General features: G+C 33.8%; 4 protein-coding genes across 5 annotated transcripts; all 4 read right to left on the bottom strand.

Annotated features, from left to right (window-relative positions):
- Positions 1-2,968, bottom strand: LOC107466800 (cardiolipin synthase (CMP-forming), mitochondrial). 2 transcript variants are annotated; one of them, XM_021126651.2, is made up of 8 exons: positions 2,238-2,968; positions 2,092-2,158; positions 1,934-2,008; positions 1,768-1,855; positions 1,177-1,262; positions 1,017-1,091; positions 632-726; positions 1-547 (listed from the first exon to the last, which is right to left on the bottom strand). In XM_021126651.2, exons 1-8 carry the CDS (start codon positions 2,723-2,725, stop codon positions 457-459), a joined length of 1,065 nt encoding a protein of 354 aa, XP_020982310.1. In that variant the 5' UTR covers positions 2,726-2,968; the 3' UTR covers positions 1-456. The 2 variants fall into 2 exon arrangements, with proteins under 2 accessions (XP_020982310.1, XP_015941290.1); XM_016085804.3 differs by having other exon boundaries at positions 1,804-1,855; positions 2,238-2,966.
- A 344-nt stretch (positions 2,969-3,312) lies between these two features.
- Positions 3,313-4,033, bottom strand: LOC107467509 (uncharacterized). Its single transcript, XM_016086634.3, has one exon. It carries the CDS (start codon positions 3,966-3,968, stop codon positions 3,627-3,629), a length of 342 nt encoding a protein of 113 aa, XP_015942120.1. The 5' UTR covers positions 3,969-4,033; the 3' UTR covers positions 3,313-3,626.
- Positions 4,034-5,494: 1,461 nt separating this feature from the next.
- On the bottom strand, positions 5,495-13,249 carry LOC107466804 (phospholipase A I-like). Its single transcript, XM_052254601.1, has 18 exons — positions 12,265-13,249; positions 11,858-12,019; positions 11,430-11,494; positions 11,194-11,347; positions 10,880-11,089; positions 10,550-10,795; positions 10,308-10,470; positions 9,965-10,225; positions 9,735-9,856; positions 9,390-9,551; positions 9,069-9,261; positions 8,840-8,976; positions 8,485-8,623; positions 8,061-8,264; positions 7,518-7,971; positions 7,206-7,422; positions 7,026-7,115; positions 5,495-6,310 (listed from the first exon to the last, which is right to left on the bottom strand). The coding sequence occupies exons 1-18, from the start codon at positions 12,823-12,825 to the stop codon at positions 5,870-5,872; spliced, it is 3,981 nt and encodes a 1,326-aa protein (XP_052110561.1). The 5' UTR covers positions 12,826-13,249; the 3' UTR covers positions 5,495-5,869.
- A 1,669-nt stretch (positions 13,250-14,918) lies between these two features.
- LOC107466815 (N6-mAMP deaminase) lies at positions 14,919-17,769 on the bottom strand. Its single transcript, XM_016085816.3, has 11 exons — positions 17,428-17,769; positions 17,283-17,353; positions 16,946-17,037; positions 16,800-16,859; positions 16,473-16,712; positions 16,318-16,394; positions 16,158-16,227; positions 15,967-16,080; positions 15,682-15,748; positions 15,381-15,485; positions 14,919-15,280 (listed from the first exon to the last, which is right to left on the bottom strand). Exons 1-11 carry the CDS (start codon positions 17,502-17,504, stop codon positions 15,156-15,158), a joined length of 1,098 nt encoding a protein of 365 aa, XP_015941302.1. The 5' UTR covers positions 17,505-17,769; the 3' UTR covers positions 14,919-15,155.
- Positions 17,770-23,056: the final 5,287 nt, after the last annotated feature.

Here is a 23,056-nt window from a genome sequence, read left to right as displayed (position 1 = left end):
TTTCTATTGGAATAAGTATACATTTATAACTTTTGTTTTCAAACATGCTCCGAACATAAGGGGTTTACTTGCTTTATTTTTCATAGGAAAACTAGCACGTCTACAGTTGAATTGTAGCGAGTGATGTTTCACGGTAGAATTATTAACACCTGTCTATGGTTAAATTGTCTCCTCACCAGATAACGTTAACACTATAACAAAAGAGGAGGGGAGAGTCAAAAATGAAAAATCAAAAGTTGCTAAAAATTCAAGACCAGACAATGAGGTTGATTTTCTTGTGATGAACATTGGTCAGCCACTTTGTTGAAACTGTATCCTTAACCCAGAAGCCAGTCTATGAAAAGTGAAAGCAAACTCTGCCTAATATTACCATAATTCACTCTGTTCCATCTATCATCCCTCTGCAGCACCAGAGTGCAGGATGCTTCATGATTCTTGGCTTCAACAAAACATCAACTAGACCGACTTTGAAACTATCGCAGAACTCCTAAGATACTGTGCTCCATAAGATGCCGAAGATGCAATTGTTGTTGAAGCCACTAAATAGCTGCAGCAGGACATCGGTGAATTAACAATCTGGGAAGGCATGCTACAAAGGCATAAATAAATAAACAAATGATAGCTTAATTACCTCGAATAACTAATGTACGATTGAGTTTCTAGGGTTCCAAACTCTGGTTGCAGAAGGGCTGCAGCAACTAATGCTAATTGGAGCACTGTATTCACCTGTTAACATTGGTATTCTTCCTCAATAAACAGGATAGGCAGAAGGAAAATTCATAGATAGATCTACTCTGATATATAAACCTTTTGAGATGCAGCATAAGTTAACAGACAAATTGGTTTGGGGAACACACAAATGTTCTATATTTGCACGCCTCAATCTCAATCCTAACTTCAAATAAGCAGAGCCACACCATAAAGCTAAAGTCATAAAACTAATATACATAAGTTAGTATGAAGTCAATGTCCAACAGCATGCAGAGCAAATAAACTCCCACATCTATAACAGTTACCTTGCTTATAAAGAGTGGTTCAATCTTTTGGCGGGATGTCCCATCAAGGTTAACGAAATCAGACCAGCTTTTCCACTGAGAAGTACAAAATGAATGTTTCATCTAGAAGATTAGATAATAATCAAGCAAATGGAAAACTTAAGATCTAAATTGTTCTCACCTTCCAACCCAAACTACTTGCTCTCAAATATACTGCACCACCAACAAGGAAGACATCTCGGAACACAACAATACCAACAAGTGCAGCTTCAAAAAAGAGAACAAAAAGACACGTTCAACACCACATATATACATAATGTATACAAAATAATGCAACAATTGTCTAAACATAAATGCATAAAGTTATTCAACACACATAAACATAAATTTTGTGTATATATGTATGTTCTCTAAACATAAATGCTAAATGATGCAACGATTGTCTGAAAATAAAATGCTCGCGCACACATTTTCCAGCCACAAGAGTCATCAAGCCCAAGCAACATATAATTACAAGGAAACATAAACCGTTGTTGCACCAATTACTATACAAATAAACAGCAAGTCACAATATCTGATATCACTTTTGTAACTAGGCATGGGACATTATAAGGTTGAAGGACTTCTATGGTATATTAATAACACAAAATGAGGATGAGGCTTATCCCTACTACCTTCCTTTTAGCATCTCACTCTTCATTAATCATCACAAAATCACAAATACCTAAGCCAAGCCATTAACAATTATCATTCGAAAATTGAAGAAGGTTACATAAAATAGAGGCATCAGAGAGTCCAAACCACTCACGATGCAGTAAATCTTGATGCACCATTGCAAGAGCGACACAAGCAATAAGAACCTGAACCACGAATTGGAAAACAGATTATCAAAATGAACACAAATTCTGCAATGACACTGAGCAGATAGAGGCTTTTACCTTGTCAGCAAGGGGATCAAGGTAGGAACCTACTACAGAATCAATCTTCATCTTCCTAGCCACGTATCCATCCAGCTACAGTCAACCATACCATAAATCACAACATGAATATAATCATGCTTATCATGTCAAAAATTATTACTTTTCAATATTCATACCCAATCACTGGCACCAGATATTGCCAACCCGACCATTGCTGAAGTATACATCTCATTCATGATCATCCTACACAATTCCCAATCAAACAAAGCATTATGAAAAATATCTTTTTTTTTTTCTTTTGGAACGGAAAGGGTATACTTACCATCCAAGAAAAGGACCCGAAATTAATCGAGAGAAGGAGATGAAATTGGGAGTATTGACGAAGCTATCGAATAGGCTGTTAGTGGAGGAGGACCGGTTCGGATTCTGGTCAACCCGATCGAGCAAATGGAGCGGCGGCAAGGGATTGGTCCGGCGGCGGCGAAGCAAATCCAAGGGGTTCTGGACTTTGGGAAAAACGACGGCGTTTGCGCGGAGGTAAAGAGGTGTGGCGGACTGTGAGAGCTTCCATGGCGGCCAGCTCAGGAAGAGAGGGCAAGGCCGCCGCTGAAACCGAAACGGAGAGACAAACCTGAGCGGCGAAGTGCTGAAGAGTGGGTGGTTGTTGGTGGTGTTGTTGCTGTAACTGTTGCGGAGAGGAGCGTAGGATGGCCACAATGGGATTGCGGTTGTTGAGGTCACAAAGGTTCGAGCTTTGTTCTTGGTTTCGTTGTTATTGAGAATTAATTTTAGGGATCTGAAGAGAACCATTGTTATCGAATCATTTTGAGCTGAAAAGACAAGAAAATTCGGGGGTTTTGGGTTTAAGAGTACAGAAGAGAGAGATACGTGCGTTGTTGCTAGTTGAAGCAAATGTCGGAGGTTAATTCAAATACGCCGCTTCTTCTTCTTCCACGTTGAATTTGTGACTTTTCCACCTGAACGGTAAGTCGTTTTCTCCCTTGGTTGATCAAAACGCAGAGTCGTTCGGGTCCGAGGAAGCATGCCAAAAACAAAAAGGCCTTAAGGATAAGGATTGGAATGTATTTTTTTTAATTAAATATTCGTTTGGATAAACTTTATAAAAAAGTACTTATTTTTCTTTTTCTTTTGTAAGTAAAAAGAAAAAGAAAACAATTGTTCATAAACAGAAAATATAAGAAATATATTTTTTAAATTTTCTATTTAAATTTATAATCAGTTGTGGTTGTTGGCTTGTTACTCTCAACTGAAAAGGACTATAATCTCTTTCTCTTAATTATAAGTATGTAGTAAATGATATTTAAAAAGCTTTGGAATAAAGGATAAAAATATTTGATTGGGGAATCTCTAAGCTGAAAGCATATTCATGCCAGCAATTATGAGCAGGTATAATAAATCATTTATAGTTCATGCGTTGTTTAGTATTAGGTTTGATGAATATTGAATACAAATTGGTCACATAAACGCAAGATTCATTAACCAACAGGCATGGCATTCCTTCCCTGTCCTATGATATGATCTGATTATTCATTTTTCTTCTTGGCCGTCCCAAATCACCAACGAGATTGCAGAGAAATAGAAATACATGAAGCTCAAGATAACAAGAAAATGGCTCAATGTGATAACAACACGTGACAAAGATAAGATGAACATGCATGCATGCTTCATGGCATGTAATGCAGAAAGTCAATCAGAGTTGCAAGTTATCGACATCGTTCTTGAGGATCCTATAGTTGTAACCAGGAATTCTGTTCATTGGAATATTGCTTTCTGCCACTTGTGAAACAGAACACATTCTTGGGAGGAACCCATTTGTGCTTCTTCGCTTCCTCTTCTTCCCTGTCATTAGCAACACCCAGAAACTAGTCCTGAACGTGGTGGAAACCATGTCCACGAGGTGTGGCTGATGAGGCTTATGTGAATTCCCTCGTTTATCTAAATCAAACTTTGTGAAGTACTCAATTTCCTTCTTTACAAGAGATCCAATCGTGCCTCTTGTGCCTATAGCAACTGGAGCTGCAGGAGCAGACATATTCTATGTGGGAATTTGGTTCTACTGAAGAAGGTTTAATTTATTTCTATATGAAGAAAATTGTGTCATGGTTCTCTAAGTTTCAGTTTCAATAAAAGCATCCCCTTTTGATCATCCCTTATTACCACTATTGTAGACGATAAAAAGCTTTATGAAAAGCAAGAGCTTCCCTGATTGGAAACTCGCTTATGTTACGGGCATCACGCTTTACCCTTTGACTTCTGAGACTATAATAGCTAGCTTCTAATGGACACAAGTCTTGGTACAAGAATTACTGATAATGTCACGTAAGAAAATGGCTTGGTGTTGTTTTTACCGTAAAAATCATCATAAAGATTTGCTGTATTAGGATACTTTAGAGTTGAGAGTTGAGACTACTACAGTCTACGGCGCTCAACTTAATAATGATTTCATTATTTATGTGTGCGGATCCAAGTTACCTTCCGCCAATCATGCCTTGGCTAAAGGAAAGGGGAAGAGATTGATCTTTCGCTGTCTTGTCGTGTCCTTTTTGGGTATGAGGGTCCTGCTGTGTTTGCTCATAATCATAATATCCCCACTACAACTTAATTTTTTTTTATATCGATTAAATTTATGTGTAATATTGTTATTGGAAGATGAGGTGTTTTTTTTATATGGTGTTTTTTTTATTGATATTATTCAAATCGGACGGTTCGATTTATTTAAAGAAAAAAATAAACTACAAATCAGAGGATCCGATTTGTTTAAAGAAATAAAAATCAGATAATCCGATTTCAACATTAAATTTTTTTTTTTATTTTCAAATCCGATTTGTGAGTGTTGATTTAAAAAATGAAACAAATCGGAGGCACCGATTTGTATAAGCCATAGCAACATCTCACATCATTCTAAAATACATATCTCTCTCTCACACACGAAAAAGAATAAGCGGATCTCAACTTTCAAGATTCTTTTTCTATCAATAATTGTTGTTTATTATTCTATTAATTTGAAAATTAAAATTATGCACATTGTTTTGCCAAAAAGATGAACATTTTGCACATTTATTCACCTCAATGACAGAAATAATATTAGTCAGCTGGTAATTGAATAGGACACATGTTAAAGCCACGAAAATTAATTGTTAAAAAAAAATTGAAGAAGTAAAGTGTGATCTTTAACCTTTTAATGTTCTCTTTTTCATATTTTCTCTTAATCCCACTTATAAAATTAATAATAAAAGATCATATTTTACTCCCTTAATTATTAAAAAAATTTAAAAGAATTCATTTTCGTTACACATGCAAGTAATTTAAGACCTAAATAAATCAGAAGTAAATATAGCATAACAAGTAACGTGTTCAACAATCTCTAGTATCTGAAATTCTGTGTCAGCAATTTGATTATGATGTTTGAAAAAAATATATATATTATTAGGATCAACTCCTCTAAAGTGAAAATTTGAGAGTCTAATCACTCTTAAATTATTTTATCAAGTTACAATTCTCCTCATCTTTAGAGGATTTTTTCCGTATTATTAATATGCTCTAAGGTGTCTATGTAGGAACTGATGGAGGTTGGAGAAGGACAGCAACCTTTATTTGATAAAAAGGTTCTTACGAAAATAGAAACGATTCGCTATGGAACATGTAAAAAGTTTAGCCAGTATTTATAAGAGTACTTTAATTACAGACGATCTGGCTAGCAAAGCTTTACCAGGAGTATTTGAACAATTGCATCTAAGAACATCTTAACCAGCGTCAAAATTGAATGTAGAATGTAATTCTACAGGAGCATATCTCCAACTTCACAGATGCTTCGCATCCTCTGTACATGTGTTGATGTATATATCCTCTGTGTTTGTATTTATTATAACCGTTCATGTCATGCTAATATCTTATTATCATTATAATTAGTTTTATTAAAAATAATTAAACAAATTAATCTATACTGGGGAGATGGCACGCATACCCCAATCTTCGATGCGAGGCCAGAGCTTCTTGGAAAGCAACAAGGACACTAGCACCCTCCCTGAACAATGATTTATACAACTCACAGATAAATTGTGACAGTTCCTCTTCATCATTGTCAAATAATGATGAGATCTTGGTCCCGTTTTTCTCCACGTCACTATCTTCCCAGTCACTTTCTGGACTGGCGGGTGTGACATCATCATCCGCTTCATCCTCTCCAAGTTCAAACCTTCCATTTTCCATCACATTCAACTCTCCGTTATCATCAAAGGTCACCTGAGACAGTGGGGGTTCATTTGAAGGACATACAACAGCTTTGGCACCGCCATCCATAAAGGCCTTAACAAGAGCAGGAGTAGGTCCATATGTCCCTGTGCATATTATGATTCTGTCTCTCCAAGCTCCAATCTATGCAGAGCACCAGTTAGAATGTACAAAATGTAAACTAGTTGGAAATTTTCCAATATATGACACAACATAATTTAAAAAGAAATCTAGGGGGCCATCTGAATTTATGGCTTTTGGTCATCACCTAACCATCAACTCAATTTATTTAGTCTAGTTCCTTTAATCTAGTAATTCAACAACATATTTTATTCCATATTTTTAAATATTGATGGCTAACTAATGACCAAAAACAATAAATTCTGATGGCCTACATTCCTCTAATTTAAAAATGGTTAGCAATTTATCTGCTCCCTCCCTGTAGCTAGTAGCTACCCCGGTGAAAGTGTGGTTATGCAGTGGAACACAGATATCACACAGCACAAACTCCACTGCATCTGGGAAAAGTATGCCAAAAGATAAACGTTTGGCTCATAGAAACATTCACCATAATGGTCGAAATTATGGCTGTACAAAATTAAATTCTACTGACTCACACAGTACAGATGCTTTACAAAATCAGCCGGAGTTCATGTCATGGTAGACTTATATCCAGAGGGGATTGCAAAAAATACCCCCTTTTTTATAATTAATGAATTAATATCAAAGGCATATTAAGCTATAAGAAAGCTGTCCCAGGCCCAGCACAACATAACCCTTAAAGACCTCAAACTTCGTAAGCATAAAAGTGACAAATATAATGACAATATGAAAATGAAAGTGAAAGCAATGCACATACCATCCATCTTACGTCGTTCGGTGATAGTTGCATAGACGGTACAGTCCTACGAAACATATATGAACTAATTTCTCGATCATCTTCCACAACCTTCATAAAGATATCCAAACTCAATTTTCTAATGGATGCACTAAGTTGATTTTAAGAAGTTATGCAAAGGATAAGGTGAAGAGAACATACTATGGTTTGACAGCCTAGATAGCGGTGGACAATGCCTCCTATGTGGAAATAAGACTTGAAGGCAACAAGATCAGAAACAGTGGATATATTGGCCAGGAGAGCTGCTCCCTTTCTGCGGTGATTTCTCATTGTTGACAACAAACTGAGTTTAACACTTTCTACAAACTTCGTAGCAAGCTCTCCAGGTTCGGCAACCACAAATACATCATTGTGCCAGCTAAATGAAAAGCCAGTAACATCATGCTTCCATCCACATATAGAAGAATAAAAGGTGATCATGAATAGAAAAACATTAAAAATAATAACAAATACCTCATTATCAAGCCATCTGAGTTACTCTGAAGAGCCAAATGTACAACACCCACTTGTGGTGTATTTTGCAATTTGTCATGCAATTGCCTGACAGGTGAAGATAGCAGTCTAAGTCCTCGAGGAGAAACTGGAGGTGATGTAGTTGGTTTTCCTAATTGACTGTCTAAACTTAAAGCGGGGACCGGATCAATCCGTCCAATCCTCTGAGAATCAGGACTATACCGACGTGGGCTAGAAGGGAAAACAGGAGATGCATATGGAGATAGATTTGTTGGCGATGGCACTTTCTTTAGAGTCTCAGACAAACCGCGCATAAGGGAAAATCTTATTCCGTTACGAGCACAAAATGACTCTAGCACCCGGGCATGGTTAATCACACTTCCGGAATCTGGACTGTGTGAAGCTTCAACAAGTAGTACATTACGCCTCCACCCTAAAGTGGGACTACTGTTACCTGAAAAATAGAAAATAAAAAATCTTAAATTTTAAGGGGATCGAGGGAAGTCAAACCTCACAGAAAAAACAATATATAAGCAACTATACCCTCATTAGACTCATTTGTCAGGGATGATTTGGATCTCAAATTTTCTAACCACTTCCGGTCATGCTGAGAAGGAAGAAGCAATCTCTCGCAGGCATTTCCAAATGCCTGATGATTCTTTTCTATGTATTCTTCAACGCAAGATTCCAACTTCAGCCAGATAGTTGGATCTGTTGCATCAAGTTCCATATCACAACGTTCATCAACTGCAAGGAAAACCACAAGATCATTTCTTGAGAAGTGAAGCTACTTGTCAAGAATCGGTCCTGTCTAAAGATATTTCTCTATCTACCCAGGAAAAAGGAAAGAAAATAAAAACTGAAGTAGAATAGCAAATTGATGAAAAATTCATGGTAATAAGATTGGTAGAAAGATTCTTCCATTCCAGCACTGCAAAGTGCAAAGTCCAAAACACAAGCACAATACCTGGATTGAAACGAAAATACTGTATCTCAGGAAGCATAGGTAGCAATGTACTTAAAGCTTCCTCCACCCGGTCAACAGAGCATGAACTCTCTATCAACACCTGTCCAGTGTCCAGATACCGCCAACCACCTTTTCGCATCTAAAACAGCATAAGTGTTTGACAATCAAATATTAACTATGCTTAATTGTCAATGACATACCCTCTAAAATTGAAATTACTAATCACATTCTGTCTGGTTTTTATGTCGACAAAACTAAAAAAGCAAGTGTGCCATTAAAATAATCATCAAAACCCTTGATCTTCTTTCACGAATACTGAATAAATAGCAGAACCAAAACAGAGAAGAGTAATTACCCTTGGTGGAACATCACCACACCCTACAGAAACCAGACAGTCAATTTTTGTGTCGGGCCACAGAAGTTGTGCTTCTCTTATGGCAAAAATTGTTGGATTGTTTGCTACTATTGCCCCGTCTTGCCAGCGGTTTACATCTTAAGTCACATTCCACGATGAGAAGACATATGTCAATAATGAAAACTTAAATACAACCAACTGATGTAAACAATAACAGAGCATTCAGTACCATCTGAGAAATCATCAAGATAATAAGGAGCAGCTGATGAAGCTCTGATAGCCTTCCATATCTGATGCTTACAACTTCCAATGAATGCACTGCGCTTATAAGTATAGCCAACTTGTGCATCTGTAGGTGACACTAATACGACCCCAGAGCTTTCTGACGTTGCAAGAGTCACCTCCGGTGTACCAGTAGGGTACTGCAATTTAGATAGAAGTAAAGACATAGGAGGCAAGATAATGAAAGATTATTAAGAAATAATACATTAGCAGCCACAAACAAGTGTAGGCCAATAGCCAAAATAGACAGCATTGAAAATACTCATACCTGATAGTTGCGAAATATGAAGGGCTGTGCAGGCATCATGCTCACCAAGGTTGACACAACAAAAACTTTGGGCACATTTTTCACAGCAGAATCTATCAATAGATCACCATCCTCATCAGCGCACATTTCCTTCAATAAGCTCTCATACAGATCTGCACCGTGCTGCAAGACAATTAAGTCATGATTCTCTTTTAGGGTAGAAATTGAAATAGTTGATTGACATGGCTATATAAACTATACAAAGCAAACAACTTCGGGCAAATGAATGAACTATTAATAATAATAATAATAATAATAATAATAATAATAATAATAATTTGCCAATGAAAATTAAAAAGTGCATACTTTTGATCCATGAACAACAACTCTAAAACTCTGTGATGAACTCTTATAGAGTTGATCTAACTTTTCCCTCCAAGTTGCTGATTCATTCTCCTTGGGAGAAGGCTCAGCAAAAACAAGCTTCCCTGTTTAAAAATGTCATTGAATCAGTTTATCTAGATTCTAGAATTGCAGGAAAATAAACAGACCAATTAGCAAAGTAGTGCATGTTGATTCTTAAGAAACACCCTAACCTAGATTTTTGTATATATCTTCACATTCTTCCAAAGTCATTAACTTAATCCCAAGGGCAACAGCGAGCATACCACCTGTGGATGTGCCACATATTAAATCAAACAACTCATGTATTCGTTTTCCGGTACCCTTCTCAATTTCCTTTAACATTTTTACAGTTGCTAGACCTTTCATTCCACCTCCATCCATTGAGAGTATGCGAAGGCCTTGCTTTGCCACTTTTCTCCCTCTTATAGCACGCCTTAGATTTTCATTCTCTCCTACAAAACCATAACATGAAGAAGCTTATTATTGGGATAGAACATCTTAGAATATATAGATAATTTTACATCCAGAACAAACCAAGAATTGCCAAAGCACGAGCTGCAGCTTTATAAACACGCGGTTCAGTTACAACAGCCAGGCGTAACAGAAGCTCTCGTAAACTTTCAGAAGTAACAAGTATTTGACGATTCTCCAGACTGAAGGCCAAATTCCCAACAGCTAAAAGAGCTAGCTTTTGTACCTAAAGAAATGTAAATTATAAAATCAAGAACCATAACCAAATGAATCAAATAGTTATATCAGAAAAGAAACAAACATGCCTCTGGATCTTTATGGGCGCATAAAATTTTCAAAGATTTCAAAACATCTTTGGTCAACATCTTCTCAGCCACAGTATTAGATGTGAAAGCCAACTTGACCACAACTTGCAATACAGATATCAAGTCTTCCCGGCAAGCAGATTTCAGAACTGTTCCAATTGGTCTCATGATGTCCGCTCTCATCAGCTGCAATGCAACAGAATCATCAGAGGCAAGGGCTGAAAGAGCAGAGCATGCTTGTCCAACCTGTAAATATTGAGAATGATCACGCCACCGATGGCAGTAGAATAGATAAAAGAACCCATAATGTTTAAACCTTTTAAAACATACCACATGACAGTTGTCACTAGTTATCATACTTATAAGCTGCCGCACTGCATTCTCATCTTTACCAACAAAAACTCTATTTCCTTCATCTTGCATTATCTTTCCTAGTGCTGATGCCAGTAAAGGGTGATGACATGAAGAAAAACGGAATATAAGAGAGAATGCGGCACTGAGCTTATGCCTGGATGCTACAAAATAAGAACTGTTTTCCATCTGCAATGACAAGGAAAAAACATGTTTGACTGAAATACATTAAATGTTATTAAGAGAATATTGTCACTGCCAGGTATTAGTCTAGGTAGTTGGAGAAATATTACCTCTATTTCCACATTCACTGATCTCAATTTTTCATCTGCTACAACCCTAATGTTTGCAAGAGTAAGGTGCCTAAGTTTTCTGAGTGGCAAAATTTCTGGAAGAAACTCAAGAGGATTTCCAAATAGCCTTAGAACCCGTAACTCAGCCATAGCCCTGCCATATGTCAAACAATAAGATTACTTGGAGCCTAAACAACTTCATAGGTTCTCAGCTAATAAATAAATAAATAAATAACCTGAAATCAAGAAGAGGCCGAACAAGCTTGTTGTATTCCAGTGACAATTCAACCAACTGCACACACTGTCTCAAATGAGCATTTTTGCGAGAAATGTTAATCCTTAAGACCAAGTTACTTTAGGGAAGATGTAATTTATATATGCTATATAGGACTGGACATCAGATACAGCCCTTGATTCTTTTTTGAATGCATTGATAAAGAGGAGGGCTAGAGCTTGCATTTCATTTGTGCTTTCTATGTTGCGTTCAGACTAGAGCTTCACAACATATCTAGCATGGCTTGTTACTTCAGTTACTTTAAGGCAATGTAGCGCAGGGATTAAAGTATAGTTTGTAGATGATCCAAAAAACTTCATACAGCTCTTCTAAGTACACCGATAAAAAGTTACTAGTGAATTGCTATCTTTCCATGGAAATAATTCGGACAATTAAAAGCTTACCAGGCACCGAGACAAGCATGTTGTTGTCAGCGGATAGCACTTTTAAGCGTCTAAGCTCCCCAAGCTCAGGTGGCAAGACAGTTAGCTTGTTGTTATCAAGATAAAGTTTCTCCAAATTTGGTAACCGAGTAAGCTCTACTGGAAATACCTGTGCATGACTTGTTACAAACAACTCAACTAGATGACTTCCAATAAAATCATAAAATTTAAGGAGCTTTCTGAGCACAGGATTAAACAAGTAGAATAAAATAAGACAGGCAAACATATTTGCACTATTATCTTATTAGTACTGAAGAGAAGCAAAATAAAACCACCATATTATTGTCTTTAAATATTATATGGAAATTTTTTAAGATATAACTTGACAAGAGACTTGCAATAACAAATACTCACTGACAAGCCACAGCCGGAAATTGTAAGCACCGAAAAACTCTTCCAATGGTCGCCGTAATCAGCAACTCGCGGTGGAAGCGGGGACGCTGCAGGAGACGACAAATCAGAGCGAAACAATCGAATCAAAACACCGGTGCCATCGCTCTGCTGGCCGGAGCCAACAGCCTTGATCATCGTGACCGCCCTGAGAGGATCTCTCTTCTTCACAACCTTCATATCCAAATTCACCGTATTATATGCATCATCTTCCGGATCCCGAGGCCTCAGTTCCACCACCACGGTGTCCTGCGTCATCGGCAGAGCCACCATGAGCTGCGACTGAAGCTTCAGCGCAGCCTGCTCCTCATCCTCCGTTGCCGACCAATCTAATTCAATGCGGAACCCTAGCTCCTGATCCTTCAAGGCGGTAGGGGAAGAGGAGAATGACGAAGACGTCGAAGACGAGGCCGAATGGTACGTGCTCGAGTCGCGGCCGAGATTTTCCGTCAGATCGTCGTTGCCATAGTTGAGAGTGAGGCGGAAAATCTCCGACGGCCTCTTCCATCCCAATCCCCAAGACATTGTTCTGAGGATCGCAACCGCCGATTCGGGGATTCAGTTATGCCATCGCGAATCGGTGAAGGAAACCGAAATTACGTTGCTGGTTCTTACACAGAATTCGAATCCGATTATTGCTGAATTCCAAATGCCGAAATTGGTTATTGATGATTCAACGAAACGATAATCTCAGAATGATTTTGAAGCGGCAATGTTCGGCAGAAAATCACTGACCAATCCTACTTTTTAAGTCTTTTAAGTTTCAACGATGTTTCAGCATTTAATTGTTTCTTTTTCTAAATTATAAAATCTTGGAATACAAGCTAGCAAAATATTAAACATTAGGCAGAGCATTTGAATTTGAATTCAATTAACTACACTCGAAGGAAGGGAAGCCATGGTCGTCTCTTCTGCAAAACGCGAAAACTTCGGTACCAAACTTTTTATTTAAATTTAAGAAGAAAAAAAAGATGTTTATTGTTAAATTTAAATCCAAAAAGCTCAAGATATCTAGAAACCTTGAAGTAGTATTTAATTATTTATACTGTTGATTTGGTCCCTAAATCTTATATTTTGCATGCAATTTTTGTTTTTTGTTTACACATGCCAACGTCCAACGAGATATAAAGTCAAGCCTAAGCTTCAAAACTTTAATAACAAGTAATGGCTTAATTAATCTATAAAGGGAAACTAGGACTATATTATATGGATAGATACAAAAAATTAATTACTAACATAAAAATAAAATTTAATTTTCTCATTATAAAACAATTTTATACTCGCATTCAATTAAATACCAAAACAAAATTATTCACATTTAATAACATAATACTATATTAATAATAGTTATATTTTATATTAACAAATTTTGAAATGTGTTTATCCTCTTTATAATATTATATAACTTGTTATAGAGTAATAAGGGTTATATAATATGTTAAACATGGGACTCTAGAACAATTCATACATACATGGCTTAGGAAAATTAGAAGTAAATCATGCTAAGCCACCCAAGATTACATGTTACGCATAAATCGTCCCACCTTAGAAGGATTCAAGTGATTTTGTGCTGAAATACAAAGGCGTGCAACGACTTATGGGTTAAAGCGAAACCTCTCAAACCTGACGCGATTTATAGGCTATTTGAAGACCCTCAAAACCCAACCACGATTTATGCTTAAAGACTTACCCTAAGGAGGCTGCAATGAGTTATTGCTCGAGTGGAACCTCAACACATTGCAGCGACTAACGTTATTGGTAGAGAATGAGCCACTATTTTCAATGTTAGAGAAGCTTTGTAAACGGTTCTGTCCAACAGTCACAACCAAAATTAATTCGATTGTAATATTTCATCATCAAATTATAAATTGTTATTTTTTATGTGGAGTACTTCTTCCACAATTTACATTTACGCGTTCTTCTTTTTCAAATTGTTATTCCACATGTGCCGTATTGCTTCCACAATTTACTTAGAATGGATTATCATTCTTTGACTATATGTCTTGTTCTCTTTGTTGTAGAAGGATTTGCAGTGGTAATGACAGACTAGAAGAGTTAATACCCAAAATTGCTAGATGAAAATCAACCAATCACTATTTAATAAAATGTTTTAAAAAAATTAAAACAAAAAACTCTTATCTATTATTATTCAATTGAAACATCAAGTACTAATTAAATGCAATAAACATACATTAAAAGTGTCATAGTAATAATAATTATAAAAAATTTCAGTTACAAATATTCAAATTCTACAACTTATACATATTAAAACTCTTACTACTCTTCATTTCTTAATCTCTTATACTAATTGCCAAAAATTTTTTAAATTTAATATAACATTTTTATATATTTTTCATTCTCGTTCATTTATTTTTTTTCATTATTTACAAATAAAAAAACCGCAAGAAAAGACAAAGTGTAGCCATTAATGCAAATCAAAAAATGAAAAAAAAATGCAGTTTTGTATAACTCTAATATAAATAACTTGTCTTTTTTAAAAATAAATAAATTCAAAATCTATTTATAATATGTTCTCTAAAATATTTTTAATATAACATTTATTAAAATATATTATATAGTATAAATAATTTATCTCTCCGCGCATTGCGCGGGTCCCACTCTAGTTTATTTAAAGTTTAACTCTACAAATGAATGAAACATAATCCATCTAATTACTCCATAAGCATGGAACAATTTCTGGTGCAATGCATCATGGACAAGTTCACAGTTGCTCATCTCAAATGGTCAAATATAAGAATGCTACCATAATTTCGATCTACAATAACGGTCTAACTCATAATAACTCATAATGGACCTATGACCTAAATACATACTCCCTTTGGATGAAATTATACCTAGAGTTCCAGATTCTTTGCAGCTGAATTAAAAATTTCCCTTAATTCATCCTTTACAACATTATCTGCAAATATAAACTCAACAGAATTCTTTGATAGCTCAAACATTTGCTTCCTTCCAAGGCCTACATAACATTCAAATGAACAAACAAACAACCAAGCAGTTAGCATAGTTTACCTGCTAGTTTCAGTTCCACTGGCTGCAAGAGTAAAAATGAAACATACCCAATGAAGAAGCAGCAATTTTGTATTCGTTGGAGAGACTGGTTGAGAAAACACCCGAGTCATCGGTACACAGGACTAGAGGATGTTTCGCGTTATACAAATCAACTGTATCAGCAGCAGAATGATGTTAAAGACCAAAGTCTAGTATGCATGGTTCATCTTACTAATCAACAGGGTAATTTTCAACAATCCTCCTCCTCCAGCACCCCCCAAAACCCCCCAATAAGTATCTCATGGAGTTGAAAAAACAATAAAGATTCATGTTATTTCGTGAACTTCAAAAATAAACTTAACAACCTACCAAAATGGTGAGCATCTATTGATGAAACTGACAATGTCCTTATGTTTGATGTCAAACAAATTTCAACCTGAAAAATATAAAGGAAGCAATAAATATGTGGTAACCCAGCTCTTTATAAATTGGGTATTGATAATAAAAACGGTTCGAATTTAGAAACTATCAGATGTTCAAATGTGATGGATTAGATGAGTATGCTATGCACTATATTTTTAACTGATTGATTATCATAACACTTTCACTTTCTTATTTTATCACAAAGTGACTAGTGAACTTGCAAAGTCTAACCGGAATGTTAGTAGACTTCAACTTTCTCCAGTGTTCCTCCTCAAAGAAACAAGCATGTCCAATCCTCTGGGGAAGAAAATCGAGCATATCTTGTATCTCCTTTGAATTAGGAACCTAAAAGCACAAAACAAGAAAAACAGACCAGTCAGGTAATCACCACTGGTAACAGGTACAATAAAAGATTGGCGCACCTCTCCACAGTGAAGGGTTACAGAAAGACCTTGTTCTCTAGCGAATTTCAATGCTGGCAAATATGTTTTCCTGCAAAAGATAAAGAGAGACTTTGATCTAAAGCATCGTTACAAAATTTAAATGAATTGCTACGCTAGAGTCCTTGATAGATTGACATACCATTCGCCAACCTTTGGATTCCCAGATAGGTCAATTCCAACCACCCCCAGATGCCCCATTTCCAGTGCCAGCTTGACCTGCAACAAACAAATGGAGTGTTAAAGGCATTAAGTAGCAATCATCAAACTCAAGGATGTTGAAATTACTCAGCTTACAGTTTCCATAGCTGATTCTGTTGTCTCCCTACGATCAATACTCAAGAGTAGCCTAACAAAGATTTTCTTCCTACTATTTCCATTACATTTAGCATTTGTAGCTCCACACAGAGGATGTAAAAGATTTCTAGGATCCTCAGTGTAAGGAATCAAAGCCACATCAACTGAACTGACAGATCTTATCCCTTCCAGTACAGCTTCAACATAAGAACGTTTGCTCATTCCTTGGGAATCATTTTTCTGTAAGGAATTACTACGAGAAATTCACTGTCGAATCAATAGAAAAAAAAAAACAGTCCGCATCAAGAACCAAGCTCTTCTAATTACCTTTGGGGTGGTTCTCAATTCGAGATAGACAACATTTTCTGATGCGAAATCTTCAACAACCTGCATTTGAAAATTACTTCTATAAATGCAAAGGCTGAAGGCATTGGATCTAGTAACATAAAAATTTGGATAGTAAGCAAACATACTTCTTTCGCAATTCTTGTAACAGTCATGTGATCAGTAGTAAGAATGTGGATCACATCAAACAACTTGAATACCTCAGTTAATGAACGATCATCTGTATTTACAAAACCATAACCACCACATTATTAAGCCTTAAGACACTATAATAGTAACTATCTAACACTAAAGGTGACAATCAAACAGTCCCTCATATCACAAACACTAACAGAGTGCATAATTTTACAATCAAACAGCTATTAAGGGTAAAAATAAGTCCCAAAATGAACATGAAGCTGAACAACAATGAAGAGGCACACTGAAGATTAAAAAAGAAAATAGGAAGAAAAAAAAAGAGCATACTCTTAAGGATAACATGCTCCACTTGAGAAAAATCTATTAGACCCTTATCCCCCAAAGCTCTAGCGAGTTCTCTGTGCAACAAAAAAGGGGTCAGAGGAAGGAGAAGGAGATGAAGAAACAAAGAGGAATAGAGAAAAGGGATTACAGGAGAGTGGAGTCTCTGATGGATCCGTTGAGGTGAGCATGGAGTTCCACCTTTGGCATTGACATGCACCACTCCATCTTTTCTTCTTCCTCAACACTGAAACTGCAACTGCAACTGCTTCGTTGGGTATTGGGTAAGAGAAAGAGTAAGAGTAAGAAGAGTACACTCTGGTTGGTTCAGAAGAGAGTGGCCATTCACTGAACTCATCAAGGGCGTGTTTTGTTTTGAGTGAGAGATCAGACATAAAAAACAGCACCCAAACATTTTGTACATAAAGTGCAAACAATATACTGTAAACTAATAGGAAATGTTGACGATTTAGGGTTCATGCCATAATCATTATGATAGGATCCCAATCAATCTTATACTTATTGTTAATTTTGAATATTCAACTATGACAAATCACAATTTAATCTATCTATTATTTCATATTTTTCACAATTTAGTGTTGGTATCTGTATTTGTATGTTAAAAAAAATAAAGAATAAATTATTATTTTTATCCACAAAATTTTAAATATTGATAAATTTATTTATTAAAGAAAATTACAGTTATATATATAAAAAATGAGTTTTGGACCATAAAATTAACCAAACATTGAAAATTATCTAAACATTTTAAATGATCCTTTTTTTTTAACTTTAATCTCAACACTTCTCTTTGAAATATCAATTTTTTTTTTATTCTTTTTATGGGTTCACTACTTTCTTCGTTAATATCCACTACTAACCGTCATCCTCATTTTTTACTTGACTTTCTTTTTCATTTTATTCTACAATTATCTTCTTTCTCCCAAAATATGAGCGGAGAGAGTTAGAATTTTCTAAAACCAGTCATGTCAAAATTTAAATTCACCACCACTTGGAAAAACTGTAATCGTCGCTGTTTCACCGCCGATCTTGGAGATAGCAATGACGACTGCGAGTACAAATATTGTAACTATGTCGAAGAAAAATTACAAAGTAGTAGCAACAATAAAGACAGATAAAGTGAGATTTAAGATTGCTTGATTGTATTAATAGAGAGAGACTCAACATAAAGTGGGACGTCTAAAGTTATATAAAAATTTAGGTATCATAGGTTCAAGAGTATTCTTACTCGCATGAAACATAACGTAGCTTGTGGGCGATAGTGGTCTTGTTGTGACAATAAAAAAAGAAAAAGATGAGGATGATGGTCAGTGGTGACGGTAGTAGTAGTGTTGGTGATAAAAATGTTGAAATCTATGAAAAGAATAAAATGAAAGTCAAAATTTAAAAAATTGGTGTTGAGATTAGGGTTAAGAAAATGTTAGCATTTATAACTTTCATAGATAGAAATAATAATTTATTAAAAATAAAAAATAAAAAATTTAAATCATAGTTAAATTTATAATTCTTTTACTATGTGAATTGATGAGTTTTTTATTTAAAATTAATAATTAAAAATTATTAGATAATAATTCAATCTGATATATTAAATCATCTAATGTCAATTTTATATAAAAATAATACATGTAAGTTTTTACTATGTGGATTGTAAATTTGTAATATCTAAGTCAAAATAACTAAATTTTTATGTTTTTTATATTACTTAAGAATAAAGTATCGTTTTTGTTCTCAATGTTTGGGGGTAAATCTTAAAGTTGTCCCTAACATTTTAGTCGTCCTATTTAAGTCCCTAACGTTTTACAATTGACTCAATGTTGTCCTGCCATTAGGGATTCGGTTAACAGAATTGACGGCGAGACAAAATTGAGACGATTTTGAAACGTTAGGAACTTAAATAGGACGAAAACGTTGGGGACAAAAACGATACATAGAAATAAATTTTAGTTTTATCCTTTAATAATATCAATTTTTTTAATGTATATAGTATTCAATTATTTTTTAATCACATCTAAGTAAATTACACTTAATCACTTTACTTTCATTCTAAATAAATTTATTTTTTTATAATTTACACTTAAAGTTATAAGTTAATATAAAAATATAAAAAATAGAATAAAAGTAGTGTGATTAAGTGTAATTTACTTTAATATGATTAAAAAAAATTGAATATTATATACAGTAAAAAATTGATATTATTGAAGGATAAAATTAAAATTTATTTCTATGTATCATTTTTTCTCCCAACGTTTTTGTTCTATTTAAGTCCCTAATGTTTCAAAATCGTCTCAATGTTGTCCTGCCGTCAATTCTGTTAACGAATCCCTAATTGCAAGATAATATTGAGCCAATTTTAAAACGTTAAAAACTTAAATAGGACGATTAAAACGCTAAAAACAATTTTAAAACTTACTCCAAATATTAAGGACAAAAACAATACTTTACTCTTAGTTAATGTTCTATTATTTTCACTAAAATTCAATTCAAAAAAGCATTTCGAAAAAGTGGTGCTAATCATATACATATACTTCAAAAAAGTTGTAATATTTATAACCATTTTGTGGATAACACAATTTTCATCCATTTCTAAATAAAATTAGCCCAAAAATGGTATTTTTTGTTGCATGATATTCTCTAATTCGATAAGGCAAGAACTAATTCGTTGTTTAAGTGCTATTAAACTGATAAAAAAATATTATTTTTCAATAAAAAAATATTTTTTTATTTTTTAGTGTATTTAACAAATTTTTAATAGTAAAAATAAAAATATTAGAAGAATAGAAAAATATCTTTTTGAAAAATTACAATTTACATCTTTTTTTAAAATATTTTTTCTTTAAAAAAATATTTTTTATATAATAAATGAAGAAAAAAGTATTTTAATCTTATTTTATCCCAACATAATTCATAAATAAAAAAATCTTTTTACATAAAATATCCAAAATTCCAAACATAAAATTACTTTTAATTTTATAAAAAATCTTTTAAAAAATTATTATTTAAAAAAAATCGTTTTAAAAAATAGCACCCAAACAAAAAGCTCTATGTAAGAATTTATAGTTGACCCATAAATTCCTACATACACCTAATTTATTCTATGTTCTCTTTTTGGTAATATGTGTTTTTTTTTTCGGTGAACTTTTTTTTTTGGTAATGTATTCTATGTATATTTTACTCACCCCACCTCCTCGCTTGTTTTTGTTTTTGTTCACTTCGCTTGTTTAAGAGGACCAGCCCTTCCCTGGACCGCATTCTCCGGTTTATGTAACAATATTTTTTCTTGGTGAAGAGAATTTTTCTTTTGTCTTGCTTAGTTTCTGGTTTTTGGTCAAGGTTTTGTCTTGCTTAGTTCGCTTCAATTTTATATCCAATGAGGATTTGTCCAAGATCTCATTAATGTCCATCTAACAGGCCCATAAGAGAATGTCGTTGATCGCATTAACACAAGAAAAAAGAAATCTTAGTATTATGTTGTAATATTATTAAATTTAAACGAGTACAGCATGTTGTGAAACAGGGAAATCTCTCCTTTTTTATGAACTATGAAGTGTAAAGAAGAACCAGGGATCAATTTTCCTGTATCTTTGGAGGAATGACTTGTAGATGTGATGTGCCTTCTTTTGATATAGCCAAGTTGTCAAATATTACATGCGCAAGTTCACTAATTTCTTATTAGCATCCCATAAAAGCATCAACAGTTCAACACAATAAGCTATAATAGGATAGTAAAATGGTGGTGAAAGTATTTTTTGGTTCTTTAAAGGCTAGAATAATTTTAAAATTTTTCATTAATTATGGGGTTGTTTTGTAATTTCTTTTACTAAATGACCTCTATTTTATGCCTTACTTTTATAAATATTTTTGCGTTAACTGATAACAAAAGAACAGGAAAACTGAAAGAAGAAGAAATAACTGTGGAAGCAGTACCAATGTGCCATCATCATCAACATCATCAATGGCATTTTCATCATTGAATTCTTGCAATTTCAGTAACTTCTAACATTTTATCAACTTCAGATAAACCTTAATATCATCATGAGTATTATTCTTCACAAACATCCTCATCGCTCCTTTGTTCTCAAGCTCTTCCCTCACCAAAAAATTCCAAACTTTCTCACTCCCCTCTTCCTCTATAAAACCAAACACAAAGTACTAAATAGAAATGACAAACGTAATCATTTAGATAAGGAACTAAGTTCAATTTTAGAACATAGTTTAACCGTGATGGAAACTTCTTGTTTTACTTCTTGCTTATTATCATCAATTTTTTTATATTTATCATCACCACCACCACCTTTTTTTTTGGGCCAGGCATCATTTTCTTTGTCAAGAGGGTTAGTATATATTGACGGCCTTCAAAAAATTTAAAACTGAACAACAGAGCACTGAATCATGTCTAATTATTCAGTTGGCTTTGTAATTTTTAGTGGGCCAATATTAAAAAAAATTACACAAATTCATTTAAAGAATCCTTAATAAGTTTTTTTTTTATCTACAGTATTTTTTAATTCGACAGGTTAAGAATTAATTCGTTGCAAATCTAAGTTTCATTAGGTCTGTTACTAGCTAATAAATTACTGTATACACAGAGTGGAATTCAAATTCTCAACAACACTTGCTTAAGCGACCAAATGAGTTCACGACTCAAATTAGTTTTTTTTTCAAGCTCCCTATAATATTAAACCAAACAGCTCAAAGCATTTCTTGGGCTAGACACAGATAACAAACAAAATTGGACCCAAACTATTCAAATATCCCTCTTCCTGCTGGACTTTAGTTGAAGTGGTAAATTATAATGTGTTTTAGTATATTATATTTGGATTTGAAATTCGATAAAAGCGTCAAGTAATGGATGAGAACTCATAAATATTGTGTATGAGAGTGTATACTGCGTATGAGCTTATAATACTTAAGATTAAAAATTATCCAATTCCTTTTTAAAAAAAACTCTCCTCTTATTGTTTCTCATCTAATCATTTAATATTATTTGGATATTGTTGAACAAAAAGATAAACAAAACCTATCATATACCAGTATATGAATACCAGCTGCATTATTGAAATTAAAATAATGATTTACTTTCAATTTAATATATTCTTTTAGAATAAAATATACATTTTATTTTTAATATTTGTGTTTTTTCTTACAAATATTTAACTTATAACGTTTAATTTCATTTAATTTTATTTTTAAATTTTTTATTTATATCAAAATTATTCCTAAATATTTTTTATTTTGTTCCTAATATTTTGATAGAATTAACGTGCGTCTAGAAATAATTTTAAGTTTTTAACACAAATAAAAAATATTAAAAATAAAATTAAATATTAAAAATATTTTTAAAAAATCACAAATATTAATGACATAAAGTATATTTTATCATTCTTTTATATTATTATGGAAACATAATCGAGAAAAAAAGCATTTTAGAATCCATGCCGCTAAATAACTAGGGCGCGGCGAATTGCAGCCAACTAATAATTTTTTTTTTTGAAATTTTTTGAAAGAAAACATCAATTTAAATTATCATGAGAAACATCAAACATCTAAAACTTAATGAAAAAATCTAAAATTAAATAATAATAAGCATTCAAAATTATTATAAAATTATTTTAAAAATTCCTAATAAAAAGAACATTCGAAAGGTAACAAAAAGAAACATCAAAGATTTAGCAAAAACGAGATATCTAAAATATTTTTCAAATTTTATTAGATGAAACATCAATTCAAATTATTATAAGAAATATCCAAAATCTAATGAA

Source organism: Arachis duranensis, chromosome 1, assembly GCF_000817695.3.
Source record: "Arachis duranensis cultivar V14167 chromosome 1, aradu.V14167.gnm2.J7QH, whole genome shotgun sequence".
NCBI classification, from domain to species: Eukaryota; Viridiplantae; Streptophyta; class Magnoliopsida; order Fabales; family Fabaceae; genus Arachis; species Arachis duranensis.
The sequence above is the reverse complement of the archived record's forward strand: the minus strand, read 5'-3'. Positions and strand labels throughout refer to the sequence as shown.

What these genes read in the sequence shown, in the direction of transcription:
- LOC107466815 (XM_016085816.3), bottom strand. Translation starts at nt 17,504, where the DNA reads ATGGAGTGGTGCATGTCAATGCCAAAGGTGGAACTCCATGCTCACCTC. An exon ending in TGAAGTCTACTAACATTCCG is followed by an intron (nt 15,749 to 15,966) that starts GTTAGACTTTGC and finishes TATATTTTTCAG; the next exon opens with GTTGAAATTTGTTTGACATC. An exon ending in AATAGATGCTCACCATTTTG is followed by an intron (nt 15,486 to 15,681) that starts GTAGGTTGTTAA and finishes CTGCTGATACAG; the next exon opens with TTGATTTGTATAACGCGAAA.
- LOC107467509 (XM_016086634.3), bottom strand. Translation starts at nt 3,968, where the DNA reads ATGTCTGCTCCTGCAGCTCCAGTTGCTATAGGCACAAGAGGCACGATT.
- LOC107466804 (XM_052254601.1), bottom strand. Translation starts at nt 12,825, where the DNA reads ATGTCTTGGGGATTGGGATGGAAGAGGCCGTCGGAGATTTTCCGCCTC. An exon ending in TTTCCGGCTGTGGCTTGTCA is followed by an intron (nt 12,020 to 12,264) that starts GTGAGTATTTGT and finishes AGTCATGCACAG; the next exon opens with GTATTTCCAGTAGAGCTTAC. An exon ending in TCAGATGGCTTGATAATGAG is followed by an intron (nt 7,423 to 7,517) that starts GTATTTGTTATT and finishes CTTTTCATTTAG; the next exon opens with CTGGCACAATGATGTATTTG.
- LOC107466800 (XM_021126651.2), bottom strand. Translation starts at nt 2,725, where the DNA reads ATGGTTCTCTTCAGATCCCTAAAATTAATTCTCAATAACAACGAAACC. An exon ending in TCGGGTCCTTTTCTTGGATG is followed by an intron (nt 2,159 to 2,237) that starts GTAAGTATACCC and finishes GGAATTGTGTAG; the next exon opens with GATGATCATGAATGAGATGT. An exon ending in AACCACTCTTTATAAGCAAG is followed by an intron (nt 727 to 1,016) that starts GTAACTGTTATA and finishes CAATGTTAACAG; the next exon opens with GTGAATACAGTGCTCCAATT.